Below are 17,279 nucleotides of genomic sequence, written 5' to 3'. Positions count from 1 at the left end.
GCAGATGCGCTCGCCCACAATAAGTGGAATTATCTGGAAATGCCTTACATCTAGGAGGAAGATGCAACACCTAACTGCCTTCCCTAATTGTGTCTGCAAAGCTCCATGCAGCTATGCAGTAGGGCAAGGCCCCTCCGGCATTTCTTGCTCTAGTATTAAGTAGTATACTTGGCTCCTCCACACCCCAGGAATACTTGTTCAAGGTGTACACCTATGCAAGTGGCACAGCTGGCTCTGGCTTTTCTCCTTTAGCTTAGGAGGTTTGGCTCTTCGATGGCTGTCCTGGGTGGCTCACAGTGAACAGGGGAGCCTTTGTACACATGTACGGTGCAACCACACGTAGAATGCCAAGAGCAGTTCTGGTCACCACACCTAAGCAAAGATATTGTAGAGCTGGGGTGAGGAAAAGGGCAACTAAAATGATTAAGGGGCTGAAGCATCTCCCCTATGAGGGAAGGTTGCATCATTTTGTATACCTCGATCAGGTCTCCCCGTAGCCTCCTTTCTCCAAGCTGAACCATCCTGACTGTTATCATAGAATCATAGAATAGCAGAGCTGGAAGGGGCCTACAAGGCCATCGAGTCCAACGCCCTGCTCAATGCTGGAATCCACCTTAAAGCATCCCTGACAGACGGCTGTCCAGCTGCCTCTTGAAGGCCCCTAGTGTGGGAGAGCCCACAACATCCCTAGGTCACTGATTCCATTGTCGAACTTCCTGTTAGAGCAGTACAACAATGGAACCAGTTACCTAGGGAGGTTGTGGGCTCTCCCACACTCGAGGCCTTCAGGAGGCAGCTGGACAACCATCTGTCAGGGATGCTTTAGGGTGGATTCCTGCATGGAGCAGGGGGTTGGACTCGATGGCCTTGTGGGCCCCTTCCAACTCTGCTATTCTATGATTCTATGATTCTAACTCAGTATAAGGCAGCTTCTGAGGTTTATTTTTATTTATTACATTTATTACATTTATAGCCTGCCTTTTTTCCTCTAAGGAACCTAAGGCGATATACATAATCTTCCTCCGCTCCATTTTATCCTCACCACAACAACCCTGTGAGGTAGGTTGGGCTGAGGGTCTGTGACTGGAAACAAAGCCCTCTGAGAAGAGACTGAAAGAACTGGGCATGTTCAGCCTGGAGAAGAGAAGATGGAGGGGAGACATGAGAGCACTCTTCAAATACTAGAAAGGTTGTCACACAGGGGAGGGCCAGGATCTCTTCTCGATCCTCCCAGAATGGAGGACACACAATAACGGGCTCAAGTTAAAGGAAGCCAGATTCCAGCTGGACATCAGGAAAAACTTCCTGACTGTTAGAGCAGTACAACAATTAATCAGTGACCTAGGGAGGTTGTGGGCTCTCCCACACTAGAGGCCTTCAAGAGGCAGCTGGACAACCATCTGTCAGGGATACTTTAGGGTGGATTCCTGCATTGAGCAGGGGGTTGGACTTGATGGCCTTGTAGGCCCCTTCCGACTCTGCTATTCTATGATTCTATGATAACAGCTGGGATGGTTCAGCTTGGAGAAAGGAGGCTACGGGGAGACCTGATAGAGGTGTACAAAATGATGCACGGTACAGAGAATGTGGACAGGGGGACATTTTTCTCCCTCTCTCAAATTACTAGAACCCAACGGGGGTCCTCCCATTGGAGCCCCTTTGTCTGATGTGGAAAAGTACAAAAGCACCCAGTTACCCCCTCCCTTTCTGTGCACCAATAAAGAGCCATCAAAAAGCCTCTTTGCCACATGGTCCAAGGTTACCCTGAACTCTATGCCTGGACCCAGGCTCCTAATCAGCGACGCTCAAATGTTGCATCTTCCTATCGTACAGCCGTTGAGCCTTGCATTCCCGAACCAAGTTCCCATGTCACCCAGAGAGAAAGGTGCACTTGCTCCTCGTTATCACCACAAGCCCCATCCTAACTGGGCAGCGAAGTCCACTCCGCGCGCCCTTGGAGGGGGAGCTTATCAAAAACAAAAGTTACGCGTACCGGATGTAGTTGTCACAATATTAATATTGTTTAACTGTAGAATAGTTTCGTTTATGGAAAATGTATAAGTTTATCATATGGGAGGAGGGAGGAGTGGTGAGCTCACCAGGAGGGGCAGGGAATGTTATAAAACGATGCTGTTTGTGGATGATGGGTAGAGAATCCTGCTTCGGTGAGCTGGGGTGAGTGTTCTCTCATGCACGTGTAGTTTCTGAATAAAGGTTTTTGCGTCTGGACATGCCTGGTTCCTTTTCCCTGCCTGTGGTTGGGGAAGAAATTCCCTGACACCCTGAAGGTGATTGGTGGGAGATTCAGGGCAGATAAAAAGAAGGACTTCTTCACACAGCGCAGAGTTAAACTCTGGAACTCACTACCACAAGATGTAGTGATGGCCACCAATTTGGATAGCTTTAAAAAGGGGGTGGATAAATTCCTGGAGGGGAAGGCTCTCCATGGCTACTAGCCCTGATGGCTATGTGCTACCTCCAGTATCTGAGGCAGTAAGCCTGTGTGCACCAGTTGCTGGGGAACATGGGTGGGAGGGTGCTGTGGCACCATGTCCTGCTTGCGGGTACCTTTGAGGAGAAGCTGGGCTGCTTTTAGGGACAGAATTTGACTGATGCTGGTCGTGGTGGCTTTTCCCAACCTACTGCTTTCCAGATGTTTGACTCCAGCTCCCATTATTCCTGATCTTTGGCACTGCTGGCCAGAGCTGATGGGAGTTGAAGGAGGCTGTTTTCTGTATCTCTGTATGAGTGCTTGTTCCTTCCACTCAACCTGAGCTGGGGGGTGGCTAATTTTTCCTCCATCTCTACAGTGGGTGCAGTTGGAGCATTCTTGAGTCCGGTTCCCCAGAACTGCTTGCCCACGGTGGAGAGAGGGTGTCTGTTGCACCCCTCTGCTCTGGACGTGTCTCCTTCCAACTGGGAAGGGCCCTGGAAAGTGACAGGTCGCCTTATCCTACGCCTGTATACGCAGAAGCCAGCCTCACTGTGTTCACTGGGCTTGGTGCCAAGCGTACACACACAGGACTGGAGCATTTAGAAGGAGTGTTATACATTCAGGGAAGAGGGCAGGTTTTGCAGTGGCTATCAGCCAAGATCAAGCCTACATGGGCAGGAACACTTTACCCCTTGATGCCAGATTGTGGGGTGAGATCCAGTGAAGAGAGATTTTGGCTTTATATTGATCGTCCCCAGCTCTGCTTTGCTGCCTAAACCGTCCGCTTCTCTTAACATCCTGGTCATGCAATTCAGAAGCCTCTATGGGTTCCTCACCACTGCCTCATCCTGCCTTCTAAGCCCTCGCTGTAACTTTCCCACCCCACACCTTTATATCCTGCTGCATCGCTGCCTGTGAATATTGCTCTTTTAACTCCACCGCCCTCCAGACTCCTCACCATTCCCCCCTTGCTGCCCCACGTGCTTCGCCAACCTGTGTGACCTGCCACCTGATGCTTCAGACCTGACCCATGGCAAAGTCCTCTAATTTCCATGCATCTGCTGTAATGGAGCTTTAGTATGGTGCTGGGTTTAGAATCATAGAATCATAGAATAGCAGAGTTGGAAGGGGCCTACAAGGCCATCAAGTCCAACCCCCTGCTCCATGCAGAAATCCACCCTAAAGCATCCCTGACAGGTAGTTGTCCAGCTGCCTCTTGAAAGCCTCTAGTGTGGGAGAGCCCACAACCTCCCTAGGGAACTGGTTCCATTGTCGTACTGCTCTAACAGTCAGGAAGTTTTTCCTGATGTCCAGCTGGAGTCTGGCTTCCTTTAACTTGAGCCCGTTATTCCGTGTCCTGCACTCTGGGAGGAGTTTAGATATGTAGTGCAGTGGTTCCCAGTTGGTGGTCCGCAGACCCCAGGAGGTCCATGGCACCATTCACATATTCACCATTCATTTCTGGAGTCCACTGTGGACGAATTCCTACCAGAAGTAAAACATAACATCACTGAGCACCTGCGTGATTTAGCGGCTAGCTTCAGAGATTACTTCCCTGCACCTAATCCTGAAAACTCCTGGAGAAGGAATCCTTCTGAATGTGGTGATGTACAACTAACAACTCTCTCTGCGGAAGAGCGAGATGCACTTGTTGACGTGACTTGTGATGGTTCATTGAAATCATTTTTCAAAGAATATAGACTGGACCAATTCTGGGTGAAGGTTTTTCCTGATTATAAGAAGTTAGGTGAAAAAGCTTTGAAACATCTAGTTCACTTTTGTTCCACATATCTTTGCAAACGAACATTTTCAACATTTTGTTATATGAAGGACAAGCGTAGAAATCGGCTTGATGTTGATCCAGATTTGAGATTAAAAGTAGGAAATATTGATTGTTCGGGACAAAAAGAGGCATGATTTCTCCCATCACATTTAGATTTAGTAGCTGCTAGACAAGTCATAATTTGTTCAGTTGTAAACTAGACGTTAGTAAATTCATCTTTATATTCCTAACTAAATCACTGTCATTTTTGAGTGGTAATATCACAAATATCACAAATTTTATGGTCTGTTTTTTAGTATACCTAAAATCCTTTGCTTATGAGGGGCTACCCCTTATTTTCTCCAAAAAATTGCTTCGCACAGGTAACTACCATAGAGATAACAAAATATTCAAAAGTAGAGGGTCCATGGCTTGGCATTTGAAAAACAAGGGGTCTGCAGTACTTAGCTATAATTGGGGACCGCTGGTGTAGTGGCTAAAGTGTTGGACTGGGAGTCGGGAGATCCGGGTTCTAGTCCCCACTCGGCCATAGAAACCTACTGGGTGACTTTGGGCCAGTCACAGCCTCTCACCCCAACCTACCTCACAAGGTTGTTGTTGTTGTGAGGATAAAACGGAGAGGAGGATTATGGATGCCGCCTTGGGTAAAAAGGCGGGATATAAATGCAGGAATAAATAAACTAGTATATGCATCCACACTTATTTCCACCTCTTTTCTCTATTGCAGCCTTCTGCAACCAGGCGCCTTCTGGATGTGTTGGACTCCAGCTTCTATCATCCCCTGCTAGCATGGTTGGGGATGATGGGCTCTGTAGTCCAACATATCCAGAGGGCGCCAGGTTGGAGAAGGTGGTTGTGTTATCCTTCCAGTATTTAATGTCATGTTGTGGTCCCAATGGGGCAAAGTTCTGGCCTCTTGTACTCTGTCATGCACATTGATGGTGCGGTATTATTTATATTCCTTTATTTATTTTTATTTTATTTTTTGTTATGCTCTTTGGAGGCCTGTGGCTGACCGCTGTTGGAAACAGGATGCGAGGCTAGATGGACTTTTCATTCTGATTCAGCGGAGCAGGGGAGGCTGTTGTTTTATTTTTAGGAACAAGGAAGTCGGTTTCTCCCCCTCCCTCCCAGCAAACACAGGCACATCCCATGGTTGGTTTAAGATAAAAACTGTTACTGTCCAGGGTTGGAAGATTGCCCATTTGTACTGCAGCTGTCCTTATCTGCATCTCGGCTTGGCATGTGCCTTTTGCAACAAAAGACGGCACTCCAAGGTTGTGCGTGCCTGACAGACAGAGGGAGAGGAAGGAGTGGAATTAAAAAGACAAAAAGGAAAAGCTACTGCGTTGGCCGGGAATCGAACCCGGGTCAACTGCTTGGAAGGCAGCTATGCTCACCACTATACCACCAACGCCGGCTGGGAAATTAGGCTGCTGAGAGCTAGAAGTGGAAGGATGTCCCTGTGCTTTGCTGAGGAAAAGGCTGGGAAGAGCAGAAGCCACAGCATGACGAAAGAAACCTCCCTCCCTCCCTCCCTCTGTGTGGGAATCGCGGCCAACTCAGCAAAACCCTCTTGCTGAGAAAAGCAAGCCTCTGGCAGCGGTGGGATTCGAACCCACGTCCCCGGAGAGACTGGAGCCTAAATCCAGCGCCTTAGACCGCTCGGCCACGCTACCTTAGACGGGGGCCTGGGAAACTGAACCACAGAAATTTAAAAAAAGAAACAACAACACATGTATTTATATACGCACCGAGAGAACTAGGTTGACCTCAAAGACCCATCTGTGCCTTTGGGACTTTTTCTAGCCCCTGGTAGGATTTGGGGGGATGAGAACGCAGCCCAGGGTTGGCTCCTTGCGGTTTCATGTTGGGCAGGGCTGAAACAGCCACCAAGTTTTCGTGTTTACAATCCAGAATAAAACAGTTCCAAACTCTCTCGCAGGATGCCAGGCTAGCTTTCAGTCTCTCTGTGTGTTAGAACTGTGCATAATTAAACGATGGAATTCACAACCACGAGATGTAGTGATGGTCACCAATTTGGAGGCCTTGAAAAGGGGGTTGGATGAATTCCTGGCGGAGGAAACTGTCCATGGGTATGCATTACCTCCAGAAGCAGAGGCAGTAAGCCTATACACACCAGCTGCTGGGGAACATGGGTGGGTGGGTGATGTTGCACTCATCTTCATCATCATCATATGGGATACTTGGCTCAGCAATACTACAAACAAGAAGGATCTTGGAATTGTTGTAGACTGCAAGCTGAATATGAGCCAACAGTGCGATATGGCTTCAAGAAAGGCAAATGCTATTTTGGGCTGCATTAATAGAAGTATAGCTTCCAAATCACGCACGGTACTGGTTCCTCTCTATTTGGCCCTGGTGAGGCCTCATCTAGAGTATTGCGTCCAGTTCTGGGCTCCACAATTCAAGAAGGATGCAGACAAGTTGGAGCGTGTTCAGAGGAGGGCAACCAGGATGATCAGGGGTCTGGAAACAAAGCCCTATGAAGAGAGACTGAAAGAACTGGGCATGTTGAGCCTGGAGAAGAGAAGATGGAGGGGAGACATGAGAGCACTCTTCAAATACTTAAAAGGTTGTCACACAGAGGAGGGCTAGGATCTCTTCTCGATCCTCCCAGAGTGCAGGACACGGAATAACGGGCACAAGTTAAAGGAAGCCAGATTCCAGCTGGACAGTTAGAGCAGTACGACAATGGAAGCAGTGACCTAGGGAGGTTGTGGGCTTTCCCACACTAGAGGCCTTCAAGAGGCAGCTGGACAAGCATCTGTCAGGGATGCTTTAGGGTGGATTCCTGCATTGAGCAGGGGGTTGGACTCGATGGCCTTGTAGGCCCCTTCCAACTCTGCTATTCTATGATTTATGATATATTTCTTACCCGCCTCTCCTTCTGGATCGAGGCAGGGAATGACACTAAATAAAATATAATACATAAAATTAGTTAAAAGAGCATATAAAACCAATACAATATTAAAATAACAATCACAGCACCTTAAAATGCTTAGATTTAAAATCCATCTGGGCAGGCCTGCCGGAAGAGACGAGGCTTCCCAGTCAACAGCTGATGGGCCACTATGCAGGGTTTGATGGACCCTTGGTCTGATCCAGCAGGGCTCTTCTGATGTTCTTCTGTTCAAAACCTGGAGTGGGGAAAATAATCTGAACAGATGCTATTGTGCTCAGCGTCCTTCAGTTTCCCTGGATCCCTCCAGGAGTCGTGGTGTTCGAGAGGTGAACCGCACTGCAGTGGACCCGGGTTCGATTCCCGGTCAACGCAGGAGAGCTGTGATTGCAAAACCTTTTTAATTGCTCCACGGATGTTTACGCGGCTTCCCCTCCCCCCGCCCCCCGGGGAATGAAGAGTCTGAGAAAGGGAATTATTTGTTCCCGGGGCCTTGAAACTGAAAGCTAAGAGAGAGTTGCCAATCAACTGCTGGAGGGAGAGCCAAGTAATACTTTCCACATGTCACATCCACACCACACAGTACAAGATGATTTATTTCAGGAATTATACAACCAGCCGTGAAGCGATTCCAAACCAAACTTTCCCATCAGTCCACTGATGTGTGGCCATTATCTACTCTGCCCCAATACATCTGTTCGTCCAGGGATGGGGGGACATGTGGCCTTCCAGGTGTGGTTGGACTGCAATACCCATAATCCCCCGTTACTGGCTAATGCTGATGGGAACTGAAGTCCAACAACATCTGGAGGGCCACAAGTTGTTGATCCATGTTAGTCTTTAAGGGAATGCTGGGAGTTGTAGGCTGGCTGGGGAATGCTGGGAGTTGTAGGCTGGCTGGGGAATGCTGGGAGTTGTAGGCTGACTGGGGAATGCTGGGAGATGTAGGCTGGCTGGGGAATGCTGGGGGTTGTAAGCTGGCTGGGGAATGCTGGCTGGGGAATGCTGGGAGCTGTCGGCTGGCTGGGGAATGCTGGGGGTTGTAGGCTGGCTGGGGAATGCTGGGAGCTGTTGGCTGGCTGGGGAATGCGGGGAATGCTGGGAGCTGTCGGCTGGCTGGGGAATGCTGGGGGTTGTAGGCTGGCTGGGGAATGCTGGGAGCTGTTGGCTGGCTGGGGAATGCTGGGAGATGTAGGCTGGCTGGGGAATGCTGGGAGCTGTAGGCTGGCTGGAGAATGCTGGGAGTTGTAGGCTGGCTGGGGAATGCTGGGAGTTGTAGGCTGACTGGGGAATGCTGGGAGATGTAGGCTGGCTGGGGAATGCTGGGGGTTGTAAGCTGGCTGGGGAATGCTGGCTGGGGAATGCTGGGAGCTGTCGGCTGGCTGGGGAATGCTGGGGGTTGTAGGCTGGCTGGGGAATGCTGGGAGCTGTTGGCTGGCTGGGGAATGCGGGGAATGCTGGGAGCTGTCGGCTGGCTGGGGAATGCTGGGGGTTGTAGGCTGGCTGGGGAATGCTGGGAGCTGTTGGCTGGCTGGGGAATGCGGGGAATGCTGGGAGCTGTCGGCTGGCTGGGGAATGCTGGGGGTTGTAGGCTGGCTGGGGAATGCTGGGAGCTGTTGGCTGGCTGGGGAATGCGGGGAATGCTGGGAGCTGTCGGCTGGCTGGGGAATGCTGGGGGTTGTAGGCTGGCTGGGGAATGCTGGGAGCTGTAGGACTTTTTCTTGTCTAAACGTGCATTGGATTGCATCCTAAGGTGCTTTTGATGCATTAACCAAGAGTGGGCTTTTACTTTAAATACACAACCTGGCAGTCTTCCAGATGCCCCCTCATCCCTGAGCGTTGGCCAGGCTGGCTGGGGCTACGTGGTGTAGTGGTTAGAGCGCTGGACTCAGGAGATTAGGGTTCGAGAAGGTGGATATAAGCGAGCCCCTCCACACACACACACACACACACGCATCTGGAGAGGGACGATTCCGACGCACCGAGTGAGGGGGTTCTTTTTGCCTTCAGCACATCGCCAAGAGGAAGCCCTGCCGGATCCCAGGGAAAAGCTCCTGCGAGTGTTGGTCGAGCGTGGTAGTTGCAGTCCCTTCTTCTGCCCCAACGTGCCTAGGGTCTCGCCCGATATCCGCCAGCCAGCCAGCCAGCCATCGCTCCCCGGTGACATCGCCCCCCCGCCCCCCCCGCAGCTGAGGCAGACTGCGCCCGACCAGGGAGGCTCCCCCGAGCCGCGCTTCCTCTGGCGCGCCTCCCTCCCCCGCTGCCTGCCTGCCTGCCTGGCTGCCTGCTGCGGTTTCCTGCGCCCCCTCCTTGGCCCGGCCGGGCGAGGGCCGCCGCCGCCGCCTCTCCCCGCCCCGCCGCAGGCAGGCAGCGGCAGCAGCTCGAGCGGCTGTTTCCTGTCCCGATGTTCTGGGGCTGCGCCTCGTCCGCCTCGGCCGCTCGCCGACGGGGCTGCTGCTGCTGCTGCTGCTGCTGCTGCTGCTGCTGGCAGGCGGCCGAGCGCGGCCTCCCCTCGACGGCCCCGCGGCTGCTGCCTCCGCCTCCGCCTCCGCCTCCGCCCCGACGCCGCCGACGCCGTCCCGGTCCGAAGCCTGCCGCCGCCGCCGCCGCCGCCCTCCGCGCCGCCCGCCTTGCCCTCGCCGCGCGCCCCGGCCCCGGCCATGGGGAGGCGCCGCCGGGCCCGGGAGCCGCCCGCCCGGCTGGTGCTGCTGGCGCTGGCCCTGGCCTCCGGCTCGGCGCTGCTGCTGGCCTCGCTCAGCCTCCTGCTGGCCGCCTGGCCCCGATCCAGCGCCCGCGCCCTCCAGCAAGACGCCGCCGCCGCCGCCATGCCGCAGGTGAGGGGCGCCGCGGGGGGAGGGGGAGGGGGGAGGGAGGGGGCTGTTCTTTGCGCCCCCCTCCGTGCGCTCTTCTCCTCCCCATGCAGAGAACCCTTGGGGGGGGGCAAAGTGCGCCCTCGCCAGGGGCGGTGGGCCCGGGGGTGCTGGGCGCAGAGAGGCCCTGGGCTCAGAAAGCGCACCCCCTCCCCTCCCCCCCCCCCCGGGCACACTGTGCATATTATAAATAGCCGATGATCCGGCTGCCGGCCATAAACACGCAGGAGGCCGGAGAGGAACATTCGGTTGCTAGATACAGAATTGCCAGTATACACACACACACACCCTGGATAGTGGGTGCATACAATCCGATGCACACACACGCGCACACCTTGGGACAGAGATGAGTTGTAGTGGCAGCTTCTGTGGCCTGGAGCAAGCTGCCCGAAACCCGGCGTGCTCCAGGCCACACGGACTACAGATCCCTTCGCCCCCCAGCCAGAATGCTCTCTGGGGTAAGTAGGAATTGTAGTCCCAGCCGTCTGGAGGGTGCCGGGTTGGGCAACGCCACCAGGCAAAAGCCCCGCTTGATGATCTCCGGAGCAGGCGCAAAAAATGGAGAGAAAGGCTTACAAACGGGGCGGCCCAAAGGTTATGGCCTGCAAGCGGCACAGAGCTCAAACGCGCACCAGAGCTCAAACGCACACCCCCAGCTGGCAGCAGCGATCACCGCAATCTCCCAAGCCTATTTTAACACCTGTCGTGGGAGAGGAACCCAGCCTGCTCCTCTGCCAACTGGATGCTTGGCTGCTCGCAGCCGCCGGGGCCAGCATCAACAAATACCGCGCACCGCTCTGCCTGGCAGGCCTCGCGACAGGCAGGAGAAGATCCATGCGCGTCCGGGAACAAGGGCATATTGATGGGAAACACGCACAGATGCCAGGCACCAGCGGGCGCTCGCTGTGCAAAAGGCATGCACGGGCAGCCACGGGGCGGTCCGGGGGATCCGTGGCGTGTGCATTCCAGCCCCTGCTGAGTTTGGGGGCTGTGGGAAAGAGTCCGGTAGGCAGCGTTTGCAGTGTTTGGATTTCCTCGAAACACTTTAAATAGTTCAAAGCGGACGCTTTCCCTGAGCCTTTAACAACTGTACAGCAGGCAGAAGCTCAGCCGGTGCAGCTTTGGCTCCGCTTGACCACCCAGCGATGCAGAAAGCTTTTCTCGTTGGGCTTCTGCCTGCTTGAAGAATATAGGATAAAAGGTAGCAGCTTTCCCTTTCAAAACACTGTTTTTTTTTTTTTTTAAAGATAGTTGTTTACTTAGATGCACGGCTTATTCCAGCCCCCTCTCGATGGGCTGGACTGCAACTCCCATCATGATGAGAGTTGCAGTCCAACTCATCGGCAGGGCCCCAGGTTGAGGCAGGCTGGATTGCCCTGCTGACCTGGTTCGTTCACCCTTCAGGGTGCAAATCTATACGATAGTCTAAATATTTGCTTTGTTTGGCCGGATGCTGAGAGGAGGCGCATGGTTTAGGAGGCTGCTGCAGGCATGTACGCACAGCACACGGACCTTTTGTCAGCCCAGCTGTTGGGTGTGAGGGTCCAGGCAGGGCAGGGCAGGATCACCAAAGAGCTGACCCCCCCCACCCCCGCTTTTTAGGTGGGGAAAATGGAGAGGGGCTCCTGGCTTGGCCGAGGCCACCCACGTGAGGCAGCGGCTGGCTGGGAACTTGAACTCAGATCCTGCAGCTGGTCGGGGCGATGGTTCTGGGTGCGCCTTTTCGTTGAGCTGAGATCCCCAAGAAGGCAGGGTGTTGGTTTGCAGTGCAGAGGTGAAAGGGGGGGAGGCACCTCACCCCGCCCTGGACCCACACACCCAACAGCTGTCCTGGCCTCGGAGGCTCGAGGCCCGGTCTAGTCTGGACGCATCTCCGCAGTAACTTCTCCTCCTGAGTTCCTGGCAATAAAAGCAAAGCTGATGTTCACAGCTGTTGCATGTGGATGAGACCCAGTAGACTCTAGAGCGATGGGAGGCGCGGGGAATGAAACTCCAAACCCAGACTCAGTCCCCAAACCTGTCTGCAGCATCTGCTCCGGCCCTGGAATGTTTGACACAATGATAAAAAAGAGAACACCCCGTAGACATTGGTTTTCCCTTTTGCAAATGTGATATATGATTGTTAAAGAGAGAGAGAGAGAGAGAGAGCGCCTCTGAGCATGTGCACAGTGATTTTACTTTACAGGTGTGTAATTGCATCCCACCCATCTTTCAAATATGAGATGAAGGTGTCAGACTCCCCGTCCAGGTCAGAGGTCATGGTCAGGTTGAGAATACTTTTCTCTTTTAGAAATGAACCCTTGAGTTAAGACAGATCTCTGGTGCTTTGGCGACATTTTTCCCCCCTAAGGGGGAGAAGGCAAATTTGCATTTCGGAGACAGAGGCAGCACCAGAGGGGGTGGGAGAAAGCCCCCTCCCCCAAATAAGTATCCCACCCTTCCCATTCCACCATCAATGAACTACGGTGATTACTTCAAGAAAATGCATTTTCTCCATGCGCTTTTCTTTGTCATAGTCCCCGATCAATAGTGGAGTAGAACATTACAAATAAACAATGCTCTCTTGGCCCTAAGAAGCGATTGGAGGATCGTGACGCTTGTGACAATTGCAGGCAATTGAGCCAGTTCTGGGTGCGCAGTGCATGTTCAGTGGCAGTAGGGCGCAAGGGAATTTGGGGTGTTTGTGTGCTAGTCAAGAAATGACGCTTTCTAGGGAAGTGTTGTCATACTGAGGATCCATTCCCAATCTCTCATCTTCATGCACGCCTGTTTCACGTGGCCGGCTAATGATAGCTTGGTGTCCAGCCCAACACCCCATCCCTCTAAAATACGCATTTTCCCTTCTGTCACCCCTCCCACAATCTGTCTCTCTTCCCCCGCCCCTGATCTCACCAGTGCTGGAACAGAGAGACGGATCCGCTTTTTGGACTTCTTAAACTGTGCCAGCAGCTGGGATGTTTGCTTTGTTTCCTTAGCAACCAGTTCCATGGCGACACCCCCAAGTATATTTCAAGCCTGCATTTTTTATGGTTTCCCAACCTCCTTTCTCTCCCCCAGGTACGGAGCAGTAAATTAGCCCGGAGCGTTGCACCGCTATCTCCTTATGTCCCTGAATTAAATTTGCAGAGAGGATTTTTGTATTTTGTATTTTTTATTTTAATGGGCGATTTGAACCTCCCAGGATCCCAGCGAGTTTATACAGAGATTTCTGGCCCTCGTTGGAAGGGAAGGGAATTTGGTCGCTCAGCCTCCAGCTGAAAGGCCCTGGGCGCCATTGCTGTGCCATCTCTTGAGGGCAGCCTCTGAATCTTGGTGCCTCCAGCTGCCACATCTGAGTTTGTGGCTTTTTGTTCCAGGATGTTTTGTTTGATTCTGAGATGCGGCTGACTCTGGGGTAGAACACGCCTTCGTTTAACCTTTAAGTTGAACTGTAATTCTTGGAAGGGGGTGGAAGGGCCGGTGAGGATTGCTTGCACTCCTAGGGGGGTCTAATCCGGTCTCTTTCGCTCTGGTCCTCAGGAGCTGCTGTCAGAGGAGGATGCTGAGGAGGAACTGGACCCGGTACGTGGATCTTCTTAGCAAAGTTCAGGTTCTGACCCGGCTGATCTTTCACCTGTATGAGGGGTGGAGGCATACGGGCATCTGTAACTTTGCATGTTTGGAGAGGGGGGGGTTGTTTCTGTAACTCCCCTCCCCTCTGCATGTGAGACATCCTGTCATATGGATTGTGGGAGGCAGAGGCTGGGATCTCTTTCTGGGCGGGGGGGCTGCATTTCCCGGGGGGGGGTTTAAACTGTCAGCGGCTGCAGGCTGGAGATGGGCAAAGCCAGCAGTAGACAAGGCCCAAGGGTAAAAGTGGGCGTGGCCACCCCCTCTTTCTGCCCATCTCTTTTCTAATTCTCTTTCTTACACCATTTTCTCTCTCTCTCTTTCTGCCACCCTCTTTCCTCCCCTGTATTTTTTCCACTTTCTTCTCCCTCTCTTTCTGCCACCCTTTTTTCTCTCACTCTCTCTGTCACTCCCTTCTCCTGTTCTCTTTCTGCCACCCTCTGTTCCCCCACCTTTCTCCCCCTTCTTCAGTCCTCTCTCTCTCCCTTCCACCTTTTCTCTCTCTTTCTGCCACCCTCTTTTCTCCCTCTCTTTCTGCCAACTTATTCTCTCTCTCTTTGCCACCCTCTTCTCTCTTTCCCCCTTCTCTCTCTCTCTTTGCCACCCTCTTCTCTCCCTCCCCCACCTTCTCTCTCTCTCTGCCACCCTCTTCTCTCTCTCTCTCTCTGCCACCCTCTTCTCTCTCTCTCTCTTTGCCACCCTCTTCTCTCTCTCTCTCTTTGCCACCCTCTTCTCTCTCTCCCCCACCTTCTCTCTCTCTCTTTGCCACACTCTCCTCTCTCTCTTTCTTTGCCACCCTCTTCTCTCTCTCTCTCTTTGCCACCCTCTTCTCTCTCTCCCCCACCTTCTCTCTCTCTCTTTGCCACCCTCTCCTCTCTCTCTCTCTTTGCCACCCTCTTCTCTCTCTCTCTCTCTTTGCCACCCTCTTCTCTCTCTCCCCCCACCTTCTCTCTCTCTCTCTCTTTGCCACCCTCTTCTCTCTCTCTCTCTCTCTCTTTGCCACCCTCTTCTCTCTCTCCCCCTTCTCTCTCTCTCTTTGCCACACTCTCCTCTCTCTCTCTCTCTTTGCCACCCTCTTCTCTCCCTCCCCCACCTTCTCTCTCTCTCTGCCACCCTCTTCTCTCTCTCTCTCTCTGCCACCCTCTTCTCTCTCTCTCTCTTTGCCACCCTTTTCTCTCTCTCCCCCACCTTCTCTCTCTCTCTTTGCCACACTCTCCTCTCTCTCTTTTTTTGCCACCCTCTTCTCTCTCTCTCTCTTTGCCACCCTCTTCTCTCTCTCCCCCACCTTCTCTCTCTATTTGCCACCCTCTTCTCTCTCTCTCTCTATTTGCCACCCTCTTCTCTCTCTCTCTCTTTGCCACCCTCTTCTCTCTCTCCCCCCACCTTCTCTCTCTCTCTCTCTTTGCCACCCTCTTCTCTCTCTCCCCCCACCTTCTCTCTCTCTCTTTGCCACACTCTTCTCTCTCTCTCTTTCTGCCCAGTGGACTTCCAGGGGACAGAAAGATCACTGTGGCCAGATATCTGATCACTTGCAGAGGGCTTTTGAAATTAGGGCTAGTGTGGCCCTGGGGCTGCAGGTGGCCGACCCCTGGTGTAAGGCCTGCCTTCAAGAGTGAAGGTCTGACCTTTCACCAACTCTTCTGTCTGAGGGCCAAATCCCTTTCCGGAGAAGTTCTCAGGGGCCACATTACAGTGGTGGGCGGAGCTGAAAGGCAAAAGGGGCAGAGCCAGAAATACCAGCATAATTTAGGTTGACGCTCTTCCTGCCGATCACTAAGACTTACGGGAGGCATTTCGAACTTTTAGAATGTGGGGGAGGGGGGAATGCACAAAAGCCAGGAAACAGCCCAATGACCCCAGAAGGTCAGGATTGGATTAGAGTCTCCGAGAAGGACTGGCAAGATCCAGGTTAAAATCCCCACTCAGCCATGAAGATCTCTGCGTGATCCTGAGCCGGTCACTATTTCTCACCTCAACCTACCCAGCAGGGCCTTCATAAAGATTAAAATGGATAAGGGAAGTACATTGTCTTGAGCTGATCGGAGGAAAGAAGGGATGAGGCAGGGTGACAAACGTTCCCCAAGTACACTTTACATTGCAGGATTTACACAGAAGTAGTCCTACAATATAGTACTCCCGTGATATTGCTTCTGCCACCGGCATGATGCCCCCAGATTTCAGCCTTTTACCACTTACTATTTTCTTTCTGGAAACAAAAACACACCTGGGGCATAAAATGTTCCTAGACTCTCTTTACAATTCTAGGAATGTTTACCTATGCTGGCTGGGGAATGCTGGGAGTTGTAGGATTTTTTTCCTATCTAAACATGCATAAGATTGTAGGACCTTTTTCTGTCTAAACATGCATAGGTTTGTAGGACTTTTTTCCTATCTAAACATGCATAAGATTGTAGGACCTTTTTCTGTCTAAACATGCATAGGTTTGTAGGACTTTTTTCCTATCTAAACATGCATAAGATTGTAGGACCTTTTTCTGTCTAAACATGCATAGGTTTGTAGGACTTTTTTCCTATCTAAACATGCATAAGATTGTAGGACCTTTTTCTGTCTGAACATGCATAGGTTTGTAGGACTTTTTTCTATCTAAACATGCATAGGACCTTTTTCTGTCAAAACATGCATAGGTTTGTAAGACTTTTTCTTTCTAAACATGCATAGGATGTTAAATACACAAGCCATAGGATTTCATTGAGAAAACATTTACTTCACCACAGACAGATTTCTTATAGGGTTAGAATGTGAATGGGGAGACATTTTTCTCCCTCTCTCAAAATACTAGAACCCAGGGTCATCCCATGAGGCTGCTTGATGGGGGATTCAGGATAGATAAAAGGAAGAACTTCTTTATACAGCACAGAGTTCAACTTTGGAATTCACTGTCACAAGATGTGGTGATGGACCAGTTTGGATGGCTTTGAAAGTGGGTTAGACAAATTCCTAGAGGAGAAGGCTACCCATGGCTACAGGTCTTGACAGCTATATGCTACCCCCACTATCTGAGGCAGTATGCCTATGCACACCAGTTGCTGGGGAACATGGGTGGGGGGGTGCTGTTGCACCATGTCCTGCTTGTGGGTCCCTGTGTGATCAGAGTGCTGGACTAGATGGACCCTTGGTCTGATCCAGCCGGGCTCTTCTCATATTCTTATAGAAAAAGTGGCTAGCATGTTGTTGTTTTTATTAAAATTAAAGTGTTATTCCTCTCAACCCACAAAGCAGTCACCGGTAAGATTTTATAGTTGCCTGTCTGGCAGGTGCAGTTGGCAGAGTTTAGGAAATCGTGTTTGGTGGGGCCTCATTCTCCCAGGGTGTCTCTGGTCCACCGTGTCAAAATCTTAGCATTCATAACATGCTACCCAACGTTGGCTCTAGTTTCTTATCTCAGGCGTACATCTGTGCAACTTGACTTTGGGGACGCAGTCTTAGCTCCTGCCCTTAACCTCAGGAGGGCCTCTCCCTAACGCAGCATAAGCTTAGAGCAGCGCCCTTGCGAAAGTCCATCCTCCCCGTGAGGTTTTCACTTCCAAGAACTCAGCAACCCACATGCTGCAAGTCCCCAGAACCTGTTTTGCACGTAAAACTTCGCTTGTAGCATATAGAGAATGAGTCATTTTGCAGTCTGCACACGCGGGTTATGAT

The 17,279-nt window shown here is 51.9% G+C and overlaps 1 protein-coding gene and 2 non-coding genes across 3 annotated transcripts in view; 1 reads left to right on the top strand and 2 right to left on the bottom strand.

Moving 5' to 3' along the window:
• Nucleotides 1-5,562: 5,562 nt before the first annotated feature.
• Nucleotides 5,563-5,634, bottom strand: TRNAG-UCC (transfer RNA glycine (anticodon UCC)). The gene has a single exon. It is a non-coding gene; the product is annotated as a tRNA-Gly (tRNA).
• A 180-nt stretch (nucleotides 5,635-5,814) lies between these two features.
• TRNAL-UAG (transfer RNA leucine (anticodon UAG)) lies at nucleotides 5,815-5,896 on the bottom strand. The gene has a single exon. It is a non-coding gene; the product is annotated as a tRNA-Leu (tRNA).
• Nucleotides 5,897-7,848: 1,952 nt separating this feature from the next.
• The window catches only part of TNFSF12 (TNF superfamily member 12), a 41,567-nt gene continuing 32,136 nt past the window's right edge, over nucleotides 7,849-17,279 (top strand). The window contains exons 1-5 of the mRNA XM_063137222.1: nucleotides 7,849-7,872; nucleotides 9,151-9,216; nucleotides 9,504-9,974; nucleotides 10,394-10,468; nucleotides 13,530-13,571. Of these exons, the coding sequence (XP_062993292.1) occupies nucleotides 7,849-7,872; nucleotides 9,151-9,216; nucleotides 9,504-9,974; nucleotides 10,394-10,468; nucleotides 13,530-13,571 (678 nt within the window). The remainder of the gene's footprint in view (nucleotides 7,873-9,150; nucleotides 9,217-9,503; nucleotides 9,975-10,393; nucleotides 10,469-13,529; nucleotides 13,572-17,279) is intronic.

The sequence above is a fragment of the Elgaria multicarinata genome, chromosome 11 (genome assembly GCF_023053635.1).
Source record: "Elgaria multicarinata webbii isolate HBS135686 ecotype San Diego chromosome 11, rElgMul1.1.pri, whole genome shotgun sequence".
NCBI classification, from domain to species: Eukaryota; Metazoa; Chordata; class Lepidosauria; order Squamata; family Anguidae; genus Elgaria; species Elgaria multicarinata.
This window is presented reverse-complemented; position numbering and strand designations above follow the sequence as displayed.